At 43.0% G+C, this 23,849-nt stretch overlaps 2 protein-coding genes across 5 annotated transcripts in view; one reads left to right on the top strand and one right to left on the bottom strand.

The window, feature by feature from the left end:
- The window catches only part of C5H4orf45 (chromosome 5 C4orf45 homolog), a 105,688-nt gene that overhangs the window by 41,257 nt on the left and 40,582 nt on the right, over positions 1 to 23,849 (top strand). For all 3 annotated transcript variants that reach the window (XM_039539195.1, XM_039539192.1, XM_039539194.1), the window contains exon 4: positions 11,741 to 11,903. In XM_039539195.1, coding sequence (XP_039395129.1) covers positions 11,741 to 11,903 — 163 coding nt within the window. The remainder of the gene's footprint in view (positions 1 to 11,740; positions 11,904 to 23,849) is intronic.
- The window catches only part of FNIP2 (folliculin interacting protein 2), a 72,252-nt gene continuing 65,774 nt past the window's right edge, over positions 17,372 to 23,849 (bottom strand). For both annotated transcript variants that reach the window (XM_039539190.1, XM_039539191.1), the window contains 2 exons: positions 23,062 to 23,177; positions 17,372 to 20,754 (listed from right to left, as the gene is read on the bottom strand). In XM_039539190.1, coding sequence (XP_039395124.1) covers positions 20,676 to 20,754; positions 23,062 to 23,177 — 195 coding nt within the window. In that variant the 3' untranslated portion in view covers positions 17,372 to 20,675. The remainder of the gene's footprint in view (positions 20,755 to 23,061; positions 23,178 to 23,849) is intronic.

Below are 23,849 nucleotides of genomic sequence, written 5' to 3'. Positions count from 1 at the left end.
AAGGCCCAAACGTGGCTATTGTTACATTTGGCTGTGTTGCCTGTAATCACTAGACCACAATCTGCTTCCACAGTCATGAAAAAAAAAACCCCAGGCCTGGTGCCCAGCGTTCCACTGCTGTCCCTCAAAGAACTATGTAATGCACTGGCAACATGCGTGTTGTCTTCTTCCATGTGGGCTGATTCACAGAGAGGTTAACACCATACTTTCCCTTTTCTACCAGCAACTCCTCTAGTTGAAGTGTAAGACTCTATACTGTAGCTCTGAATGTTGTGAATTCAAGTGATTACCTGTGAATGAAAAATATATACATATTTGTGCAAAAGATAGTATAAGGACCCTGGACATAGTATCAGGATGATTTGCTAATATTTATTTTACTTCTGTATTTTTAATATTTGTATGGGGCTAAAGGGAGCTGTATCTTTAAGAATAAGGTGTGGCAGACTGTGCTTGAGTCAGAGAACAATATTTGGGAGATTTTGCCTTTGTGTGCAGACACAAAAAAAGCCTGCATGTGTCAGCTCCAAAAAAGGCCAAGCTTGATTTAATATATAAACTTAGCAAGCCATATTTTCAAAGGTGTACTGTTAGCAGCAGGACAGGATTCCTCAGGGCACTGTGAATGAGCCAAAGAGAGTCTTCTACCTATAGGTCACCAGTCTGAATCCTGCAACCTTCAGCAGGGAGGCCAAGTCCCAGCTCCAGTTCCCACATCACAAACTCCCTGTCGTATTTTGCACTAGATTGTAAGCTTTTGGAGACAGCAATTCTTTTGCTTTTGCTTGCTACAATGCCTACCATAATGGGGCATAACCTCAGCTTGGTCCAGTCCTCTAGTGAGAGCTTCTACTGTGGGGGACCAAACCCCGGACCTTTGCTCATTGGCTGGTTATCAGCTTCTGTAGGTGTTTTTCTCACCTGAAGTCATAAACCTCTGGAACCTCAGTCATCTCTTGATGCTGACTTCTGGTGAGAAATAATCAGGTAAACTCTTACAGAAGATAAATCCTATTTTTGTGCAAACACAGTAGCAGGGAAGAGAAACCCAGAACATGTCACTTGCAGAATTGTTTTAAAACTTTTTTTTTTAATTTTGTTCATCAGCAGTAGCTTTTTAAAAATATTGTCAGCAAGTCATGAGCCAAAAATGAAAACACATTAGGATAGAAGAAACATCTCTGTTTGGCAAATCGGTGCTTGGATGTTTAAGCTGTAATGACCTAGCCAGAGGTTTAATAGACCAGAAGTGTGCTGCTCCAGGGTATGGATGCACATTATACTTACACCATGCTGCAGCCTGATATATAATGTAAAGCTACTGTGAAGTTTCCACATAAATTACTCCATGAAACTGCAGAAGAGCGTGAATGGTTATAATGTGCCATCATGCAATCCGACTGGTTTGTTACTCAGCAGGATTTGAGAAAATGGCTGGGACAGTTCTACCAAAACAACATTTGCAGTTTTTCTGCTGTCATAGCTTCTCAAACTTCAGAGAAATTTTTCCCACTCAAAGATGAAGAAGATAGAAAAATATTTCTGTAGCAGCATCCATATGGTAGATGCTTTCTCTGCTACAAACTGCACACATTCAGTTACAATTGTGAGTATAAACAGACATAGAAAAGCACAACGCACCTCATAAGAACTGAATATTATTCCTCACCTTTTGGAGCAGTAAAGGGGTAGAAAAGCAAGTTTTTTGGGATGCTAAATACTAGCCCTCAGACTTGCTGTCCTGAATTATTTGTATTACCTCACCATCCATCTTTTTAACCAGAGCAGTATGCCCAGAAGGATGGTCCAGTGCTCAGACACTTACCTGGGACTTGAGAGTTTAATTCCCTCCCCTCCAGACTTCTTGTGTGACCTTGAGCAAGTCCTTAGTCTCTCTGTAACTGTCTGTAAAATGAGGTTCTACTACTTTCCCTACCTCTGTAAGAGTTAATAGAATCATAGAATCTCAGGGTTGGAAGGGACCTCAGGAAGTCATCTAGTCCAACCCCCCGCTCAAAGCAGGACCAAACCCAACTAAATCATCCCAGCCAGGGCTTTGTCAAGCCTGACCTTAAAAACCTTCAAGGAAGGAGATTCCACCACCTCCCTAGGTAACCTATTCCAGTTCTTTACCACCCTACTAGTGAAAAAGTTTTTCCTAATGTCCAACCTAAACCTCCCCCTCTGCAACTTGAGACCATTACTCCTTGTTCTGTCACCTTCTACCACCGAGAACACTGTAGATCCATCCTCTTTGGAACCCCCTTCCAGGTAGTTGAAAGCAGCTATCAAATCCCCCCTCATTCTTCTCTTCTGCAGGCTAAACAATCTCAGTTCCCTCAGCCTCTCCTCATAAGTCATGAGCTCCAGCCTCCTAATCATTTTTGTTGCCCTCTGCTGGACTCTTTCCAATTTATCCACATCCTTCTTGTAGTGTGGGGTCCAAAACTGGACACAGTACTCCAAATGAGGCCTCACTAGTGCTGAATAGAGGGGAATGATCACGTCCCTCGATCTGCTGGCAATGCCCCTACTTATACAACCCAAAATGCCATTAGCCTTCTTGGCAACAAGGGCACACTGTTGACTCATATTCAGCTTTTTGTCCACTGTAACCCCTAGGTCCTTTTCTGCAGAACTGCTGCCCAGCCATTCGGTCCCTAGTCTGTAGCAGTGCATGGGATTCTTCCGTCCTAAGTGCAGGACTCTGCACTTGTCCTTGTTGAACCTCATCAGATTTCTTTTGGCCCAATCCTCTAATTTGTCTAGGTCCCTCTGTATCCTATCCCTACCCTCCAGGGTATCAACCACTCCTCCCAGTTTAGTGTCATCTGCAAACTTGCTAAGGGTGCAGTCCACACCATCCTCCAGATCATTAATGAAGATATTGAACAAAACCGGCCCCAGCACCGACCCTTGGAGCACTCCACTTGATACTGGCTGCCAGCTAGACATGGAACTATTGATCACTACCCATTGAGCCCGACCATCTAGCCAGTTTTCTATCCACCTTACCGTCCATTCATCCAGCCCATACTTCTTTAACTTGCTGGCAAGAATACTGTGGGAGACTGTATCAAAAGCTTTGCTAAAGTCCAGAAATAGCACATCCACTGCTTTCCCCTCATCCACAGAGCCGGTTATCTCATCATAGAAGGCCATTAGGTTAGTCAGGCATGACTTGCCCTTGGTGAATCCATGCTGACCGTTCCTGATCACTTTCCCCTCCTTTAAGTGGTTCAGAATTGATTCCTTGAGGACCTGTTCCATGATTTTTCCAGGGACTGAGGTGAGACTGACTGGCCTGTAGTTCCCTGGATCTTCCTTCTTCCCTTTTTTTAAAGATGGGCACTACATTAGTTTTTTTCCAGTCATCTGGGACCTCCCCCGATCGCCATGATTTTTCAAAGATAATGGCCAATGGCTCTGCAATCTCATCGGCCAACTCCTTTAGCACCCTCGGATGCAGTGCATCCGGCCCCATGGACTTGTGCTCGTCCAGCTTTTCTAGATAGTCCCGAACTACTTCTTTCTCCACAGAGAGCTGGTCACCTCCTCCCCATACCGTGCTGCAGAGTGCAGCTGTCTGGGAGCTGACCTTGTCTGTGAAGACAGAGGCAAAAAAAAGCATTGAGTACACAAGCTTTCTCCACATCCTCTGTCACTAGGTTCCCTCCCTCATTCAGCAAGGGGCCCACACTTTCCTTGACTTTCTTCTTGTTGCTAACATACCTGCAGAAACCCTTCTTGTTACTCCTAACATTTCCGGCTAGCTGCAACTCCAAGTGTGATTTGGCCTTCCTAATTTCACTCCTGCATGCCTGAGCAATACTTTTATACGCCTCCCTGGTTATTTGTCCAATCTTCCACTTCTTGTAAGCTGTTTTTTTGGGTTTAAGACGAGCAAGGATTTCACTGTTGAGCCAAGCTGGTCACCTGCCATATTTACTTTTCTTCCTACACATCGGGATGGTTTGTTCCTGCAACCTCAGTAAGGATTCTTTAAAATACAGCCAGCTTTCCTCGACTCCTTTCCCCGTCATGTTATTCTCCCAGGGGACCTCGCCCATCAGTTCCCTGAGGGAGTCGAAGTCTGCTTTTCTGAAGTCCAGGGTCTCTGTTCTACTGCTCTCCTTTCTTCCTTGTGTTAGGATCCTGAACTCGACCATCTCATGGTCACTGCCTCCCAGGTTCCCATCCACTATTGCTTCCTCTACTATTTCTTCCCTGTTTGTGAGCAGGGAAGAATACATTAAAGATTGTGAGCAGCTGAGACACTAAGATAATGGGGGCCATGTAAGTTCCCAAGAGGATGTCTACAATGCAATGTAACCTGAGCTCAGACTCATCTTGAGACCAAATCCCACTTCTCTCTCTACACAGATCTCTCAGATTCTCCCAGAGTCCTAGGAGCCTGCAGAGTTGGAGGGTTTGAGCCCCAGTCAAGCCAGGACCCAGGATTCAAACCCTATTACTTTGCAGTGTAGAAATAGCCTCTCCCCCCTACGACTCAGATCCTAGGAGGCCACCAAAAGTATCCCACAATCCCATGTGCAGGTTTCCTTTGTCCTCTCTATCTCAAGATCACCAAGCTGCTCCAGGGAAATGTAAACGCCCCTTGCTGTAGAGCAGCAGCTTGGCAAGTCAGCATTTAACCCTTCTATTGCTGACTGCCAAGCTGCAAACGCTTTTGGAGACCCTTCTGTGTTTGCAATGGAAGCTGACCAGAAGTCCTTTGCAAAGCATGCTGCTTCATGGTTGCAGGAGCACAACCAGCTTTTGGTTAATCTCTGGTGTGTGGCCAGCAAAACACTGGATTTTAGTAATAGTACCAGGAATGACTGCACAGGCCAGCAAACAACAAGGAAGCTGACAGCATTGGAAATTTGCTCGACCGGTGACCAGTGTAGAAGCAGATTAAGTGGCACAAGACTGAGTACCGAAAGGGACGAGAAGCATACCTTGGGCAACTTGCCAACATCATGCCCATTTTATGAGGAGTTGGACTGAGGGCTGGGTACTGCACCAAGCACAGAGTCAACAGTGGTGCATGATGATCTTACATTGCCATACTTGTATGTTCACTGTTCTATAACCATTCAATGGTGCAACAAGCTAGCTGGAAACAGTCAGCTGTGGAGCAGCAGGATGGTAGTAATGTGTTCCGTTTACAAATCTAGTCCATTTCAGTTAAAGGTAGCCCATGTAGTCCATAGGTGACAAAATCATTTGTCCCAAATACAACTGGGGTTTGAAATTTTATGCAGAAATGTGCCTGGCAGGGGACAGGGAGAGAGGATAAGGAGGATGGCAGTGGAGTTGTGTGTATAAGCATCCAATCATAACAAACTAAGCCATGTGAAAGCTAATGCAGCATCTTGTTGATTTCCCTCATGAATTCTGACCCAATCCTGGGGGCTGCTAGCTGCAAACTTTCCCTGTAGCAGGAACAGAGAGGTAGTCACATTTGAGGAAGGGTGAACACCTCATCACAGGCGTTTTTTCCAAGGCCACTGTCATAGCTGACCAGTCTACTCCACTCATGCTGTTTGAATACTTTGGTAGCATAGATGGCTGGTTTCCCACTTGCAGCTTGGAATAACATCTTCCTTTGCCAATGGGGCACTACAAAAAATGGTTACTTACCATCTCGTAACTGTTGTTCTTCAAGATGTGTTGCTCACTTCCATTCCAATAGATGTGGACAGTATCAGAACTCAAGGCCTGTGGTCACAACCTGAGCTATCACTGCATATCAGTGTCAGAGAGCTGAGAGCCATTCGCCTGGCTTGCCAGACTTTCTAGGCCCATCGTCAGGGCAAGTGTGTCTCAGTGATGACGGAGAACACCACAGTGATGTTCTATGTAAACCAACAGGGTGGTGCTCCTTCCTCTCTCCTGTGCCAGGAAGCTCTCCGACTGTGGGAATTCCCCTCTCTCGGAGTATTCGGGCAAGAAGAGACTGAGCAGGCAGTGGGTCGGCAGGGGACTATATACACCGCAATTAAGGTGCCACTTCAGGGGGCTCCACAGCTGACCTGACAGGTACCGTTAGGGTAAAACCTTCCAACCTATTGGAATGGACATGAGCAAGTACTCAAAGAAGAAGTAGTTACGTCCTCAAAAAATGTGGAAGTCCTGAAATCACAGAAAATCTTCTGTAGCACAGCCACAGACTGCCCCTCCCCTGCAATCCCAAGTTGTTCTGCAATTTTTGGGGGGAAAAGCCGTTTTGATTTTTAACTGACCATTGTCTCTGCAATTAAACTGGCAGTGCTCAGGGAACTTCTGTGGTCTGAAACAGCTTTCTCACAACATACCAAAGTTCAGTTTGGAAAAGTAACATGGTATGCCCTTGGAATTCCATAGGGATTATTTTCTGTGCTCCTGCACTGAGCTGTTTGAGACAATAACCCACTGTGTCTTGTCCTACTCCAAAGCCCCTCAACCTCTACTGGCTGTGGTACCTCTCCTCCGCTTAGCCACACAGCAGCAGAAGCCTGCATCAGCAGACCTTCACAGTCCATTCCAAGAGGAGGCGTTTTCATGATGAATTTATGGTTGAAATTCTGGAGAGGCCCAACAAGCAGGTCCACTTCAAAAAACAGAGAGACTTACAACTAGAGGAAAGTCATGGTGAGAGGCAGGGCCGGCTCCAGACCCCAGCGCGCCAAGCGCGCGCTTGGGGTGGCATTTTGCCGGCAGGGCAGCAAGCGGCTCCAGCGGACCTTCCTCAGGCATGACTGCAGAGGGTTCGCCGGTCCCGCGGCTCGGGTGGACCTCCCGCAGGCGTGCCTGCGGATGCTCCACCGGAGCCGCGGGACCAGCGCACCCTCCGCAGGCACGTCTGCAAGAGGTCCCCCGGAGCCCTGGGACCGGCAGCGCGCCCCCTGCGGCGTTCCGCCCTGCTTGGGGCGGCCTAATTCCTAGAGCCGCCCCTGGTGAGAGGCAGGAGGAAAGGCTCAGACTGGCTGCACAGCTTGAGTACCGGGTTTCAGCATGAGAGCAGGCTCTTGCTTTGCAGTTCCTGGAACGAGAGTGGCAGCTAAGGGAGGATGACGGAGGTCTGCAGAAAGAGCTGTTTGAACAGCTGACATCTCTAATGGCTGCCAGAGTATCAGCTCCTGCTGCATAACCCACACCATGGCCTGAGTCCCCTCCATGGTACCCTGTGATGCAGTCCAGAAACACCTTGGACAAATCCACATCTAGGTGACCCATGCAATCAGGCCCTACGAATAGCAGGGCAGGGCAACTGTGCCCCATGTAGTCTTCTATATTGAGCTCCTTCCTCTGGCACTAAGTGCACAGCAAAGAGGGAAGGAAGGGGAAGGAGAATGGGAGGCCTGGGGACATTGAGCAGTAGGGGGTTTTGTCTTGTACATAGTTTCACTGTTTGCACTTGTTGGTTTGTGCTTTAGGGTTTGTTTTGAGTCTTTTTAAGGATTTGTTGTTGTTGTTACAGGTGTTTTGGTGGGGTAATGGCAGCTGGCCTGCCTGGCAATGGGTAATGGTGTGTTTTTCTAATCTGTATGTATAAACAAAGTTTTATTTTATCAAGAAAGTTTATTGCTATCACTGCATCACATCATACATTGTGTATTTAAAATAATAAAGGTAAACACATGATCAGGGACTATTCCTCAGTACAGTTAGTTACATCAGTCCATATATCAATCACTTCCTTGCATCAATCCATACTGTGAATCAATGTCCCCCTCCATTTGATAAGCAGTCAGGTCATTCATAAGTACATTGCATGGCAATTAACCTCCCCCCTTCCACCTCTCCTTTAGCAATGAAATCCTGCCACAATCTATCAATCAGCTCCTTCCCCCCCTTCCCCACAAGCACATTCATAAAGGTACTATTCTCCTTCTTCCACTGGGCCATGTGAATCCAAAGTGTGGGAGCACAAAGCATCCCTGACTTCTGTTGTCTTGGCGCATGCAGCTCCAGGTGTGGTAGGTGCAGTTTCTGGCCGAGTGTACTGATTAGTGACCCCTTGCTGCCATAGGCCCATTCAGGGGGAAATGGCTCACCTCTGGCTTCAAAAAGACTGTGAAGAGCACAGCAAGTCATGGTAATGCACACAGCATTGATGACACTGGACTTGGTCTAAATATCTTTAGTGGGATTTCAATCTGACAAAAGTACATTCAACAGCCATTCTACACCTGCTAAGAGTGTAATTGAACCTCCTTTTGCTAGGGCCTCTGAAATCAGGGCATAGTTTCATAACCCAAGGCAAAAGGAGGGACACACAGGGTCCCCCAGAACAACAGTGAGGGCAGTAACTCCATTTATTACAATGTAATTTGGCGGGAATAGTGTCCCAGCTTGTCCAGGAGTGTAGATTTCCCATAGGTGAAAAACCCTGGCATCACAAACTTTTCCAATACAACCCATGTTGATATTCATAAAACAACCTCTGTGGTCAACATGCACTCGTGCTCCTTGAGGAGGTGTACCCTTAGTTTGCCGAGTCCCACCAATGGCCCCTGTGCAGTTTGGAAACCCCATCCTCTGAAACCCAGCTATTACTTCAGAAATCTCCTTAATGCCCATCTCCTTGGGGAGAAATCACGCCTGATTACCCAGTTGACTTGCCAACACCAAACTGGTTGGCAAAGGACCTGTAGCAGTCCGGGGTAGTCAGCTTCCAGACAGTTATAGCAACCCACTTCTGGACCTGCATGGCTGCCCTCATGTGGGTTTCTTTATACTGGAAGGTCAGGGAAAATTGCTCACAAATGTATCTTCCTTCATGCAAAAGTCCTGGACCCATTTCTGGCCACCCCTGGTCTGTATGACAATGTGGTCCCACCAGTCTGTGCTTGTGGTCCTGCTCCAGAAGCTCCAGTCTGCATAGGGGACATCAGCAGCAATACAGAGCATCATAAGCAGCATCTGTTTGAATTTGCAATGTTTGTCTTCCTCCTCTGCTCCATCAGAAGCTCTCTGTCAGGTGCCTCCAATGGGTCAGAAAATGTCCCCCAGCATATCTGCCTGTTTCCTGAAACAGGAGTGAAAAATGCAAGGGAGAGTTCTTCAAAAGGCACTTCATCCACACGTCTGACCTTGGTAGCTAGGAGAATGTGGACCAAAATGATGCTTGCCAGGATGCTTGCCAAACTTTCTATAATGTACAGCATGGACAGTCAAGTTTTCCCATGCTGTACCATAATCAAAGGGATAGAACGGCCACATTTTGGGAGGGCAAAAGGGAGGCTGGAATACAGTTGGTTTGACTTGTGTCTACGTGCAGCAGTGTGGATACTAGTGCCCCAGATTCGAGCCTGGGTAGAAAACTTTTAATCTAGGGTTGACAATCAGTTAGATGCTCAAACCCTGGGTTCTCTAACCCAGGGCCTGCTGACTCAAGTCCCCCTAACCCTGGGTTTATATTGCAATGTAGACATACCCTAAGAGTCTGACGTCTTGTCTTCACTACAAAATTTGATTATGTTAGAACATAAGGAGGGAAAAATTAAGCTAGCCACGATATTACTGAGCAAGGGTTTTGCAGTCTGTATAGACAAGGACGAAAGGTGAACTGTGTCATGGTGACAAGTTATGGCAAACCTTAGTGAGTATTTGAACACAGATGTAGGATAACAGTTCCTGAAGTTCAACCATGATTGGTTGACAACAATGCTAATCACAGCTTGCCCTAGTCTGCATGAAGGGCAAAGTTGTGGTCTGAATCACTTTAGTTAATCTGATTCTTCATGTGTGTCCTACCAATCAAATTTTGTAATGAAGACAAAGGCTTAGAGGCACTCTAACCACAGCACATGTTTAGGTTGTCAAAGTTATCAGGCTAACTGCATCTCAGACCCCTCCTGGTCTCTGAGTACACCTACTGTAGGTCTCAGGCCTCTAAAGGAATCAAACAATTCTCCCACTCTCTGACTGGCCCCCGTGTTGTAATCTACTGTGCATCAACTATAATTTTCCACAGCAGGTTTGACTTATGCCCAGACTGTGCAATTCTGTTCCCTTTGGGACAATAACTGGTAATCAGTGACCAAACAGCTTCCTTAAAACAAAATTTTATTCATATAGCACAAAAGCATTCAGAGGAAAAATATATCTTAAGAACAATAAACCAGATTGTACATGTCTGGCTTTTCCCTAAGGTGTCCCTGGCCCTGGGAAAATTCAGCTTTTTAAGACTCCCTCTCCAGTCTCGCTCTGTGTCAATCTGTCTCCCTGGACAGTTCTGACCAGTGAACTTTTTAACTCTTTAATGCTCTTCCAGCTTCAGTAAAACAAGGTTTGCAACTTGTTCGAGACAGGATCCTTGAAGCTAACAGCTTGCCCCATTGTTTTTAAAGTGTATATATGGGTGTTCTTTCTTGGAAAGCCATTGTGTTGCTTTCATACACACAGGCCCGTCCTTAGGCATATGCAGCTCTGTAGGGCACCATGAAATTTGGGGCACCAAATTGCCCCAAATTTCATGGTGCCCTAGGCAGCTGCATGCTGCATACGTGGCAGCACCAGCCCCGGCGGCCAGCCCTATCCCATGGCCGGCACCCCATGCAAGGGGTAGGGCCGTCCCTAGGAGGGTGTGGGGCCCTGGACAACTCCCTCCACCCTGCCTCTTACTCTTCCCCCCTGCTCTGCCGCCATTCCACCTCTTCCCCCAGCGACCCTGCACTCACCAGCCATGGTGTTCCGCTTCCCGCTACTGGTGAGTGCGGTGAAAGGATCGCCCTCTGCACTCACCAGCGGCAGGAAGTGGAGAGACTCGACTCTGGCCCCAGCCATGTCACTTTGGTTGGGGAAAGGACCGCCCCTGGCTCTCACCGGCAGTAGGAAGCGGTGCGCTGTGGCTGGGAGCTGGCGGAGTAGAGCGGGCTTAGGCCAGGCTGCTCTACTTCCCAATGCTGCCAGTGAGTGGGGGATCCCCTCCCCCAAACCCCCTCCCCCGAGCGACACAGCTGGGGCTGGGGCAAGGGAAGCAGAGAGGGCTGCTTCCGGCCCCTCGCTAATCCCCCGGGCCACTCTGGGCCTGTGGGGCCCCCAAAAGTGGCCCCCCCACAGCTCCTGCCTCCCAAACCCTGGGGTGGGAGGGAGGCCTAGGGCTGCGTAGGGCACCCAAATGGCTAGGGATGGCCCTGCATACACAGACCCCACTGAATTCACATATTATAGGCACATAAACCCTCTATTACCCCTAAGATACAACAACTTCCCCTTACCGACCAAGTCACAGTGTTAATAAAAGTACATAGCATCAGTCATAACACTATTACATAGCAGCTCTGCATCTGTCACATAAGTGTTTACCATTCAGTAGCATGAGGTACTACTCCCATTCCCTGGAAGCTAGAGAAAAGAGACAGGTTATCCAACTTGGAAGTCCTGCATGACAGAACAGAGCACTAGCCCTAGGTGGGCCTAGTCTGTACAGTTTAAATACTAGAGGGTTATTTTATATAGCTTGAACCATTGGTACCTACAAGCTACGTCCTCTCCTGCAGCAAGCTGGCATATTTAGATTTGTATTCCTCTTTGTTCTGGGGAAGCAGAATAGGCATAAGTATTAATAAAAGAAATCTTGTCAGAAGTCCCTAGTCAACAAGTCTTTAGAATTAATTACCCTTTCCTATTAGAGATATCAAAATCTTATCTAAAGATTTCTAAATGAGAATACTCAAAATAGTGGCACCAGGAATAAATTAACTTCTTACTTTCAGGGGTGATTTTTTTTTCTTTTTTTAAATTGTAGGCAGCCTCCACCCAATATTCTTGATCTACAAGGCTCCAACGCTAGGGGCAGGCTTGCCTGGAATTGCACTGACTATGACAACTTCTATCACGCTGACAGCAAATGGGCTGCAATGACCAGGGATAGCTGGTCGTCAAAGGGATCTGCACTTCCCAGCTTAAAGGTACAGTACGTTCCCCAACAGAGGTATAGCTGACAATTTCAAATTGAGACTGTGGTAGTGGCAAGAAAATGATAGATAGATGGAAGGAGGAGGCTGGCTTCTTAGAGTTGTGGAGTTTGGTCCTGGTGCTGCAGGACTTTGGCAACGCTTTTTAATTGAAGAACAATTTTCTGTCTGGGGAATCATATACTCTGTTCTAGAAGAAAGTTTAGCTAAATAAACATGCATAAAACTAAAAAGTGATCAGCATCAGCAGGCCAGTCCCTATACAGGTTTTTAGGGCCTATATAGAATCTCAAAAAACAGGTCTTAGCACCTGTAGTGTACAGTATTATAGAAACACAGGAATAGTTGTAGCACTAATAGTCGCCAAAGCATTACTGGTGTGTTAGTGTAGTGATAACTAAACAAATACCAAGAGGAGATAAACTGTCTAGGCTTTTTTGTGTGCATACGCACCCAATCCTAGGCCACAGAGGTTCAACAGTAAAATAAAACTGCCCAGCAGTTCATATCTGAAAAGAAATGGTTATAGGCAGTGTTGGAATTCAACTCCAGAATGGGGACCCACTATCTTGTTACTCACATACCAGCTCCAGTCCTCTTTCCATATAATTCAAGTTGGATACCCCAATCACTTCAGCACTCTGTGGTAGTAAAAAGTACTCATGAATCCATTCTTCTCCAGCTGAAAACAGTTCTCACTCCATCCATAACAGTGCAACAGATTGCTCTCTGTATGGGAACCTCTTCGCTCATAGAAGGAACAATGGAGCTTTCCTTCTGTCATACAGGCTTTTTTAGCAGATCACCATGGGATCATTATAACTCCAAAATTCAGTTTATAGGAGACTGCATTTATTTTTAAAAGCTTGAGATAGTCACTCATAAGCTCGCTAGTGCTGTCTTGATCTTGAGGGCTCTCTGGACAACATGCAGTTCATACTTGTAATTCTTAGACTTTTAGTCCTGGGATCGTGCCAAAACAGAAGATTGACTGTGACATATTACAAGGGTAGTTTTTCAGCAAGTGGATTACTAGTATGTAGCAATTAAGCTAATTTTATGTGGGAACAGAAGTATCATAAGGTCAGAGTCTTGTGCTTTGTTTACCAATCCACCCAGCTGCCTTTTCCCACATCTAAAATCCTGGCTTTCATTTTTAGTTTCACTCCATTGCTTTTCCTTCAATTGTGTATATACAGAAGACAGAATAGCAAGAATATATTAATCCATCACTGGTTGTTGAACTGACTTCATCCTACCTCTATTTTATCATGTCTCCTGTACTGGAGGGAAAAGCTATTCTTTAAAACACTATTTTTCTTTGTTTTACACCAGAGTTAGCATATAGTCCACAGTAGCTCTATCAATTGCAGCCCACTGGGGTAAAAATAAAAACAACAATAAAAAACTAGTGGTCTTCAATAAATAAGTAGATAAGGTACATCACCACCAGCTTTGTCATTCCAGTTGCCATTTATTTCATGGAATATAAATCTTAAACCAAGTATCTGCCTCTGGTATTAGGATTATTTTGTTTCAGGACACATTTTTGAAACAAATCCTTAATTTTATTAACAAGTATCAAATCATGGAATTGAGGTTAATAGTGAAAAATTACATCCCCAAGCCTTGACTGCCTTAATCTGGTTTGAATACCCTATCAGTTTGATTACTCATTGTCAGTCTCAGAGTCTACGTTTTTTATTTACAGATGTACACGCCGTCTCCTACTTTCTGACCTTTCTGCTTGGGTGTTGCATATGTACTGATCTATAGCTCCTGTTGATACCATTCAATTTATGCTCCTGCTTCTTGCCAAACTGCTGACATCCTGTCCCATCCTCAACCCCTCATTCATTCATAAAATGTACCCTAAAATAACATTATAAAAATTCATAGAATCATAGAAGATTAGGGTTGGAAGAGACCTCAGGTCATCTAGTCCAACCCCCTGCTAAAAGCTGGACCAACCCCAACTAAATCATCTCAGCCAGGGCTTTGTCATTCCAGGGCCTTAAAAATCTCTAAGGATGGATTCCACCACCTCCCTAGGTAACCCATTCCAGTGTTCCACCACCCTCCTAGTGAAATACTTTTTCCTAATATCCAACCTAGACATCCCCCACTGCAACTTGAGACCATTGCTCCTTGTTCTGTTATCTGCCACCACTGAGAACAGCCTAGCTCCATCCTCTTTGGAACCCCCCTTCAGGTAGTTGAAGGCTGCTGTCAAATCCCCCCTCACTCTTCTCTTCTGCAGACTAAACAAGCCCATTTCCCTCAGCCTCTCCTCGTAAGTCATGTGCCTCAGCCCCCTGATCATTTTCCTTGCCCTCCACTGGACTCTCTCCAATTTGTCCACATCCTTTCGGGGGAGGGGGGGCACAAACACTGGACGCAAAACTCCAGATGTCGCCTCACCAATACTGAATAGAGGAGAATAATCACTTCCCTTGATCTCCTGGCAATGCTCCCACTAATGCAGCTCAATATGCCGTTAGCCTTCTTGGCAACAAGGACATACTGTTGACTCATATCCAGCTTCTCGTCCAATGTAATACCCAGGTCCTTTTCTGCAGAACTGCCGAATTGTTAGGGTTAATGCATTATCTAGCGTTCTCAGCCTTATTGATTAAGTCACAAGTAAAGATCCATTTTATGGACTCATCCTAAACCTAGGTAGAAGTTGTCACTCAACATGAGGTAGCCACATAACTCAACACAAATGGTGCTCTGGTTAAGGCCTAGACCAGGGGTCGGCAACCTTTCAGAAGTGGTGTGCCGAGTCTTCATTTATTCACTCTAATTTAAGGTTTTGCGCGCCAGTAATACATTTTAACGTTTTTAGAAGGTCTCTTTCTCTAAGTCTATAATATATAACTAAACTATTGTTGTATGTAAAGTAAATAAGGTTTTAAAAATGTTTAAGAAGCTTCATTTAAAATTAAATTAAAATGCAGAGCCCCCTGGACCAGTGGCCAAGACCCGGGAAGTGTGAGTGCCACTGAAAATCAGCTTGTGTGCAGCCTTCGGCACGCATGCCATAGGTCACCTACCCCTGGCCTAGACCAACAAGGGAAAATGGAAGTCAGGATTACAACCCAGAGGCACAGCTGTGCAAGTGTACTCTGCATGCTAATAGGCCTTCAGTCTCATGAGCACCAAATTCTGTTTACCTTAAAAAGGTTACTGTTTTGGTAAGAGTCCTATGTAAAAGACAGGCTATGCAGTTTACCACAAAGTGGGTGAGTGTGAAATCATAGTGACAATCGAGTAAAACAAAGTTGTATTCACTGAATGTGCCCCTACAGGACAGAGCTTGGGACCACACCAAGCACTGTAAGAGATTCCAGATATATGTCAAAAGGCTACAAAGTTTACAGTTACTGCTACAAAATAAAAGAAAAACCATTTCAGGGAGATGCACAGTGAGAAGAACTTGATGTGAAGAGTTATTTTTCTTGTCCCCTTCAGCCTGAGATATTACTAATCTTTATTGAGTTCAAACTGAAGATGGAATGAGTGATTATAAACATACAAACCAGACTGTACCTCAGCTCTATTCTCAAACATAAGGGTACAAAAACAATTGTTACATTAATCCTCTCTCTTCTCCAATGTAAAGATTAGCTGCAAGGCCAACAGATCCAGTCGTTTTTCTACAGTTTCTCCATTCAAATCTCATGCTGCTCTGAGGCCTCCAGACTGGAGAGTTGCTTGGTGCACTCTGGACAGTATCCAGCTTGGAAGCCTTAGGAAGATGGTGGATTTGGCATTAAAAAAACTGACCCAAAACAACTGGAAATCTGGTGAAGTCTGATTGTTCATGCAGGTGAAAACAAAAATACAGAAAATTGAGTGAAGCACAAAAATACAAATACAGAACCTCAGGCTCTTAGGGCACTTGGCACATGGACAAGTATAAAATAGTTTTGTTTTTAAAATAAAGTCATACAGATGTTATGGAAAGCCTTATGTTGTGAAAGAGTAAGGAGTGAACTTGGAAACAGCCACGGGCCTATGTGAGATCTACTGAATTAAGAAATAACTAATTCCTCCACAGAACCTAATTAGCAAGGGCATTCGGCCCATTCGTGTTCACTCAATTTTCATTTCTGCTCACAGATCACTTTTAAGGTATCAGCATTTGTCTGCATATAAATGGAGAAGGGGCATCTATAGATCTGAGTAGAGTTTAGGGAACATAAGCCCCCGAACCTTGCGAATACTGTCTATTACTGTCCATATCTGCTGCTGCACTACTGATAATGGTACTAGCCAATTGTACCCATCAATGCAGTGTTCAATCCGAGCTTTATCCACCAGAAGCAGAAAAACATTTCTAGGAGGAGATTTAAAAGGGAAAAAAAATAAGCAAGACAATTTAAACTGAATTCAAAACGTTTATTGCACCAAATGTTGCAAAGAAATAGACCAAAATTATACTGTACATAAACAGCAGTAAGAAAAAAAAAATTCCACAGTTTTTGATACTGATACCCATTCAGTCAATCCTAAAAGAAGGAAATCCTCTCATAAAACATGCAATAGCAACACAATCAGATTTGCTTCTAGTATGGATAACCAGTTATGTATGTCATTTTAATCCATTTAACTGGAGTAGCTAATGTATACTATATAATTGGCAGTTTAGACTCAATTCTGATCTGAGTCCTTTTAAGCCAAGAGTGGAGGTTGGGGAGAGGGAATCTTGCTTTAGATAGTGACCAAGTTGTGTCACTTTACATACAACAGTTTGGTGTTTTGAAAAAGGGCTTTTCACTTTCAAGAGTGAAAATATACAAGCAAAACACCTTATTTATTTTACAAAGAATCCTGTGGCACCTTATAGACTAACAGACGTTTTGCAGCATGAGCTTTCGTGGGTGAATACCCACTTCTTCGGATGCAAGAAGTGGGTATTCGGACTTGCATCCGAAGAAGTGGGTATTCACCCACGAAAGCTCATGCTGCAAAACGTCTGTTAGTCTATAAGGTGCCACAGGATTCTTTGTTGCTTTTACAGATCCAGACTAACACGGCTACCCCTCTGATACTTATTTATTTTGTTCTCCAAAGTATTATAGCTATGAAAGACACACAGCGAATTAAAAGTATATATTCATACATTTGAGGCAGAAGAACTATAGTTTAGATTAGTTTATAGCTTCCCAAATTATTAATTAGATTAAAATGTTTAGTTCATATTGAAACTGCTTTAGATTAAAAGACTTATTATATGCAGTCCTAGTTTAGTGTTCACCTGTACTGGCATTTCTCCCCCACATCTGTAAAAGTAATTTAATCTGAAGGGTGTACATTCTTTGCATTGGAATGTGTAAACTGCATTTCTGTAGGGTTTTGAAAGATTACTCAGCCTCACTTGAAAACCAAGAAAAATATGTATTAAGAAGTTTACAAAAGATTTATAATACTGATAAAAATAAAAAAGCTTTGGAATCTTGAAGATTTCAGCTACATTTTTATTTCACTGTAAGTTTTAAACATTTTTCCTGTACATTCATATCACTTTTCATTCTATTAAAAAAATAAAACTGAAACATGCTATAAAGATGTCTAACACAACAACATTTGTACATACTTACTGCTCTGTCATGCCACACTAACTTGCCCAACCAGCAAGATGCTACAAAAATGTTCAACAGGTAAGCTTTACAAAGTTGAAGAGCCCTAAAGGTAGTATCCTGTCAATTGAGGTAGTATATTTGGCGGGAGGGAGAAATATTTAAGTTTCTTTAAACTAAAGCCACCATTTTTTTAAAATTAAGAATTATACAAACCTTAATTTTAGAAATCAATTTTGAGACTAAAAATAGGGCAGTCTCGTGTAATTTGTGAAGAGCAGCAAAGTGTTATATAAAAGACAATAACTATACTGTAAAGATATTATATTGGGCTGAGGAAAAAGTCGATTGCATTTGAATCATCAGTTCATACATCTCCTTAAATCAACGTACAATTTTATCAAACAGCAGCATTTGTTGGGGGTAAATAGTAAATTAAGGATTTCTGATCAAGGTTCTAAGCCTGCAACATGCTGTGTGCAGGTTGATTTGCCTTCAATGGGGCTCCATGTGGATACAGAGGTCCACTTGCAGGCATCTCTCTGCAAAACTGGGACTCAAGTCAGTTCAGACGGAAACAAGACAAGCCATTTTTTGTTGAACATAAACAGAAACTAGACAAACTAAATTACTATGAAAAAAACTGCAGGGCATGAAGTAATGAGAATGCATAAAATATAGAATTCTTGCATACTTACAAGGGAAGTCATTACACACACCTACACACTTACTAAGCAGAGAGGGGAAGTTTGACAACAGGTGCACTTGCCATGTCATTTGGTTTCAAGCAAACCATGGAGTGGAGGTCAAAGCAGCTCAGGGGAACCAAATCAGGGCAAGCAGATTTCTTCATGTATCAGCAATAAGAGATAACCCAAACTTCAGGAAGACTGTAGTCACTCTGAAGAGCATATTGGAGAAAAGGACTAAATGTCTACAGTGCAATTAAACACCCATGACTGGCCTAGGTCAGCTGATTCATGCTCATGGGGCTTGGGCTGTGCGGCTATAAAAATTGCAGTGTAGACGTTTGGGCTTGGGATGAAGCATAGGCTCTGGGACCCCATGAGGAGGAAATGTCCCACAGTCCATGCTCCAGCCCAAGGCTGCAATTTTATAGACCTGCAGCCTGAGCTAGCTGACACGGTCCATCCATGGGTGTTTCATTGCTGTTTAGACATACTCTGAAAGTACTATGCAAAAGGGAGACTCCTGGAATGTTAGATTGGAGATCCCAGATGTTAAATAATCTTCTCTGTTTAGAAATCATACCTGGAAATTAAGAGTCCTTCAACTTGGAGACACAACCCTTCTGCACAGAAATTTCTCATGGTAATCTACACGTTCCTCTCAGAGAGAGCGCGAGACAGACACTAACAAGATTAAGGACAATTTTCTGTCACATTTAGAACAAAATGAAAACCCCCGTAATACTCACCTTTTCTCACTTTAATTATTGAAGATTCTCTTTAGAAAGCCAATTATCAGGGCAGTATAAACTGAAGCTCTGTGCTTAAATGCTAGGAATTTCTACAATGCTGGGAATTCTGGAATCACCAGCAAGGATGGTTCAGTGAGCCAATTAATGAATCCTAGCAGGCAGGAATTATTCTAGTAGGAAGAGTTTATGTTTCTAAACAAGTATTTAGACAGCTTGGTATCAAATGCCAAAAGTACCCTATACTACTCATGTCTGTGTTTCCACAGAATGTTTGATAGTCTAACACTCTGCTTGGGTGAGTTCCTTGCCTCTAGCTTTCTTTCTTTGAAAATAATGTTATTTCCTTTTGCCCTTTCTTGGTCTAAATAGTTACATATGCTGCTCAATAGTGTTCAATGAAAAAAGTAACTTTTTGTACCTTGCTGTGTATACTTTGTATGTAAATAGTAAAGTTTATGCCTGTGAGCAGAGAATTTCAGATAACTGTATACTATTATAGGGAATAATAGAGAGACTGGTGCTATGAACTATTTGACCTAATGGGCAAGTTTCTTCCTCAAAGCAGTTAGTCCTTAATAGATTAGAAGGCACTGGGATGATAGTGCAAAAGTTCCGTAGAATCATAGTGGATGTTCATGAATGTTCATATTAATAAATCATGATGTCCAGGCTTGTCATTGTCCTCTTTGTTTCACTTAAAATAGCCCCTACTTTCAGTGTGAATAAAGAGTCATCTCCAAATAGTAGCAATGCATTTGACCAGTCTATTTTTTTTTTTTTAAAAGAAACTTTTGAGTTTATGCCAATTGGTTGGTGTATGCACACGCGCGCACACACACACTCAAAATGTAACACATTTGGTAACATATTGTACGTTAGCTTGTCAAACGGAAATATCTCAGATGGCAATATTGGATTCCATTAAGACTTAGGACCAATTCCCAGTTTTACAGGTCATACAGAAATGCAAAAAAAATCTATTAATGATATAAATGCAAGAATGTAAACTTGTAGTAGAAATTCTATAAGACTTTCTAAAAAATCCTCCTCTCTCAAAAAGCTGTCTTCATACTAATGTTGGGGTGGCACTAATTATAATCCGAGCTCATTCTATTTTCTCATCAGTAAAACTAGAAGCAGCTGCAGCTTCCTTTTATCCTTAAACAATAAACCTCACACATGCCACATAACTCAGCTGCCGAGTCAAAGTTTCTTGTTTTGAGCTGGCCACTACTACAATACAAAAGGATGTCTGTGTTCTGCAAAACTTTGTGTCCATCCAAACACCTCTGTATAGGAATGCTATGTACATAGTTTACAACTCCAGCTCCGCAACCAAAGAAGCACACAAAACACCATGCGATCACAAGTGCAGTATTAGAAGAACTATCCTATTCCACCTGTTCTTTTTACTGCCACCTCATGGGTTTTTTAGCAGTGTTTTCTGATGACAGTTCAGTGTTTGCTGTAGTGTTTACTTTTGTCATTTAAAAAGACCGCAAGGATGCATTCACCTTCATGATTTGTTAACTCAGAGGTGAGTGTAAAAAAATCAACTCGAATGACTTTTGTATTATGTAAACTGAAGTCTTTAGATAAAGTGTCCAGCTGAAAGTAGAATCAAAAGGTGTTGGAATGCACTGCCATACACCTGCTCCTCTTTACCGGTACTTGGCACGTCTGTTCTTCCTTCAAGATTCCTGTAGTTTGTTTAGGGAATGACTATCCTGAGATTTTAACTTATAAGAGTATTTGAGCAACATACGGGGAGTGAGTGCTTGCGACAGCAGCCAACAAAGGCAAGTCATTGGATTCAATCCTAGAAGTTTAAGAAAAGGAAGAAGGCTTTTAAATATATATATCAACCTTTTACCGGAAAATAATAAAAGTTTCCCCCTCCCTCTCCCACCTTCCTAATCCACACCAGAAATAATTGGCGGTCACTCCCTATATCACTGGTGATTTAACAGGCTGAAGTGAGGTCTCTTCTCATTAAGGGTTCATTACTATTTGACCATTCATAGCATACCAATAAAATGTACAGTAGTATTTTTTCATTTGTAGATTTTTACAAAATAAGAAATCAGTGTTATATTGTGTCATGCATTATCTTTGCTTGCTTTTAAATTCTTCACAAAATTCAGTTCACAGCTTCTGCCAAGCCATTAGTGTGAAATAATCAGGTTCTACTGCATTAGTACTACACTAACACTAACACCAGTTTGAAGAAAATAGTCAGTTTTTTCCAGGTGTTATATATAATCAAAATCAGACAGGCTCAGTGTTTCAGCACCACAACAGCTTTGCACCTCCTGAGACAGGTTCATGTTCTTAGAGCAGCAGTGGTGCTCTAAGTTAAAATTTATTCACCCAGGCTCTACAAAACTCAAAATTCCACAAATTGAGACTATGGCCATAATAATAAACAATTTAACATTCCAAAGGCATATTGCATCAAAGTCTCAGTAGATGTTTTTGACAACAGATCCTGATCTGAGCAGCATTACTGCTGAAGTTGCTTGACAAGAACACATACCCACTCTGCAATCAAAGCAGGAGTAGAAAAAGCACAGAACTGTCAGTTTCAAGTCACTTCAGCTATGGCGTTCAGACCAGGATATGAGATTTGATGAGAAACAGAATGGAACGCCTCAGACAGCTGGGGGGAGGGAAAATTAAAGAACAGGGAAAGCAAAGAGTAAAAGGGAGGCAGTGTGACTTAGTGGCTAGAAAACTGGACTGGGATTCAGGAGACCAGATTTCTATTCCCAGCTCTGACACTGGCATGGTGGGTGACCGTAGGCAATTCCCATAACCTCTGCGCTTCAGTTTCCCCACCTGTAAAATGAGGATAATGATATGACCTCCTTTGTAAAGTGCTTTGAGATCTACAGATGAAGAGTGCTATGCAAGAGCTAGATATTACTATTATTATTATTAAAACACTAAGAAATAATCAGAGAAATTGCAAGCTCTTTTGTTCTGTGTTTGTACAGCACGCAGCACAATGGGGTCCTTGTCTATGATTAGGCTCTTAGGTGCTACAAATAATGAAAAATAATAAACGTAGGGTTGACAGAGGGAGAAAGAGAAGAAAAAAATGGACACAGTCTCTTCATTTGGCTGTTGGACAAGAGGAATTCAGCCTTCCTGTACATTCACTGTAAAGTGAATAACTGAGAAAAACTTCACAAAGAAAACCAAGTCATGCACCTTAGTGACTCTGGGTTTGTTTTGTTTTTTTAAGCAGTTAGGTACAGTAACTCAAATACCTGTCATCCTTTTTTGTCACACATGATTAACAGCAGTAAGAGTCCAAAGACTCAGACTGGCAGTGGTCTCCAACTTCTTAGGATATCTTCTTATTAAACTATAATGTATCAAGAAGGCTAGCATGTATTTTTAACATTTAAAGCTAATTAGTATCAGAACTGATTTCTGTCTTCTTTCTGAAGATGGGCTTTTAAATTAATGTAGAGAACAAAATCAGTGGGAAAGGGGAGCGGAGAACACAAGCCAATCTGACAGGCACACTGAGAACAGCTGTGTGTGTGTGTGTTTGGTCCTCAGGATGTAGACAGATGCACGTGTAAAGGCTGCATGTAAAGTGAGTAAAATACACTATTATGTATAGTTGCTGAAAAAGGGAAACCCATTCATGTCCCCACACCTGCCTTTTGTATCCAGAACAATGAATACTCCTCACCAAAAAATAAAATCAATAAAATAAATAAAATAAGAACACCCCAACATTTGGAGGCACTGCTTCTGCCTACCCTGAAACTTTGATACAAAAGGGGGGGAAAAGATCGACTTGACTGATAACAAAATGGGACTTTGCCTGTTTGCCTGACAAACTGCTCATGAAATAAAACGTTAATTTTTCTTCAGGACAATAAGGACCAGTTATTGTTCTTGATGCTAAATTTTAAACTGTTCAATTTGACTTCCAGATAGCTCAGTGGCACACATTTTCACACTTTATTTAGCCTCTCTCTCTCTCATATACAAGCCTAGTGGGTAGTGAGAAGCAAGCCTACTCACTGAACAGCGGGGTAGCATTTGAACTTCAAGGGAGTTAGAGCTGCTATAAACTGCTGGTAAGATTGACCAAAGTCTTACTCACCCCAATACAATTCCTAGCTCTTTTACATGAACTCTTGTATGTCCTCGCAGGTATTCTGAGAGCATTTTGCTTTTGAGGTACATCTCCTGTAGCCTATCCTCAAGATGCATTATGCACTGTAAAAAACACACCAGAAATTGCAAGAATCAATTTAGCTTTCATGTGAAATCACTGTAAATGTGTAAACTCATAATTTTAGCTACTATACCAGGAGGCATGATGTAAGTTTAGTGTAACTTAAAAAACCCAAAAGAATAGGCATAGTGCTCTTTGCAAGTGGCCAACACAATCGTAGCAAAATGGATCATTTTTCAGAGATTTGGGTCAGGCTATCTTTCCTGGCTAGCACCTTTGTTGCAGTCAACCAGCCATATCCAACTCCCACTGTAGTCAATGGCAGTCTTTTCACTAACTTAAATAAAAGCTGGATCAGACCCAAAGACATTCAAGGCATCTAATTAAAACGGAAACCTGAAGACTTTGATTAGGCCATCTTTATTACAAGTCACTACTGTTTTTTCTGAAAGATACAGCTTAAATAGCAGAATCTAAAATCGGAATTTTATAGCTCTGCAGAATTGCCATTCTTGAAGAAACTAAGAATTATAAAAAGCAGCAATTTTATTTTATACACTTCTACCTCGATATAACGCTGTCCTTGGGAGCCAAAAAAATCTTACCACATTATAGGTGAAACCGCGTTATATCGAACTTGCTTTGATCCACCGGAGTGCACAGCCCCGCCCCCCCGCCCCCCAGAGCGCTGCTTTATCGCATTATATCCGATT

Source organism: Mauremys reevesii, linkage group 5 (genome assembly GCF_016161935.1).
Source record: "Mauremys reevesii isolate NIE-2019 linkage group 5, ASM1616193v1, whole genome shotgun sequence".
Classification (NCBI taxonomy): Eukaryota; Metazoa; Chordata; order Testudines; family Geoemydidae; genus Mauremys; species Mauremys reevesii.
This window is presented reverse-complemented; position numbering and strand designations above follow the sequence as displayed.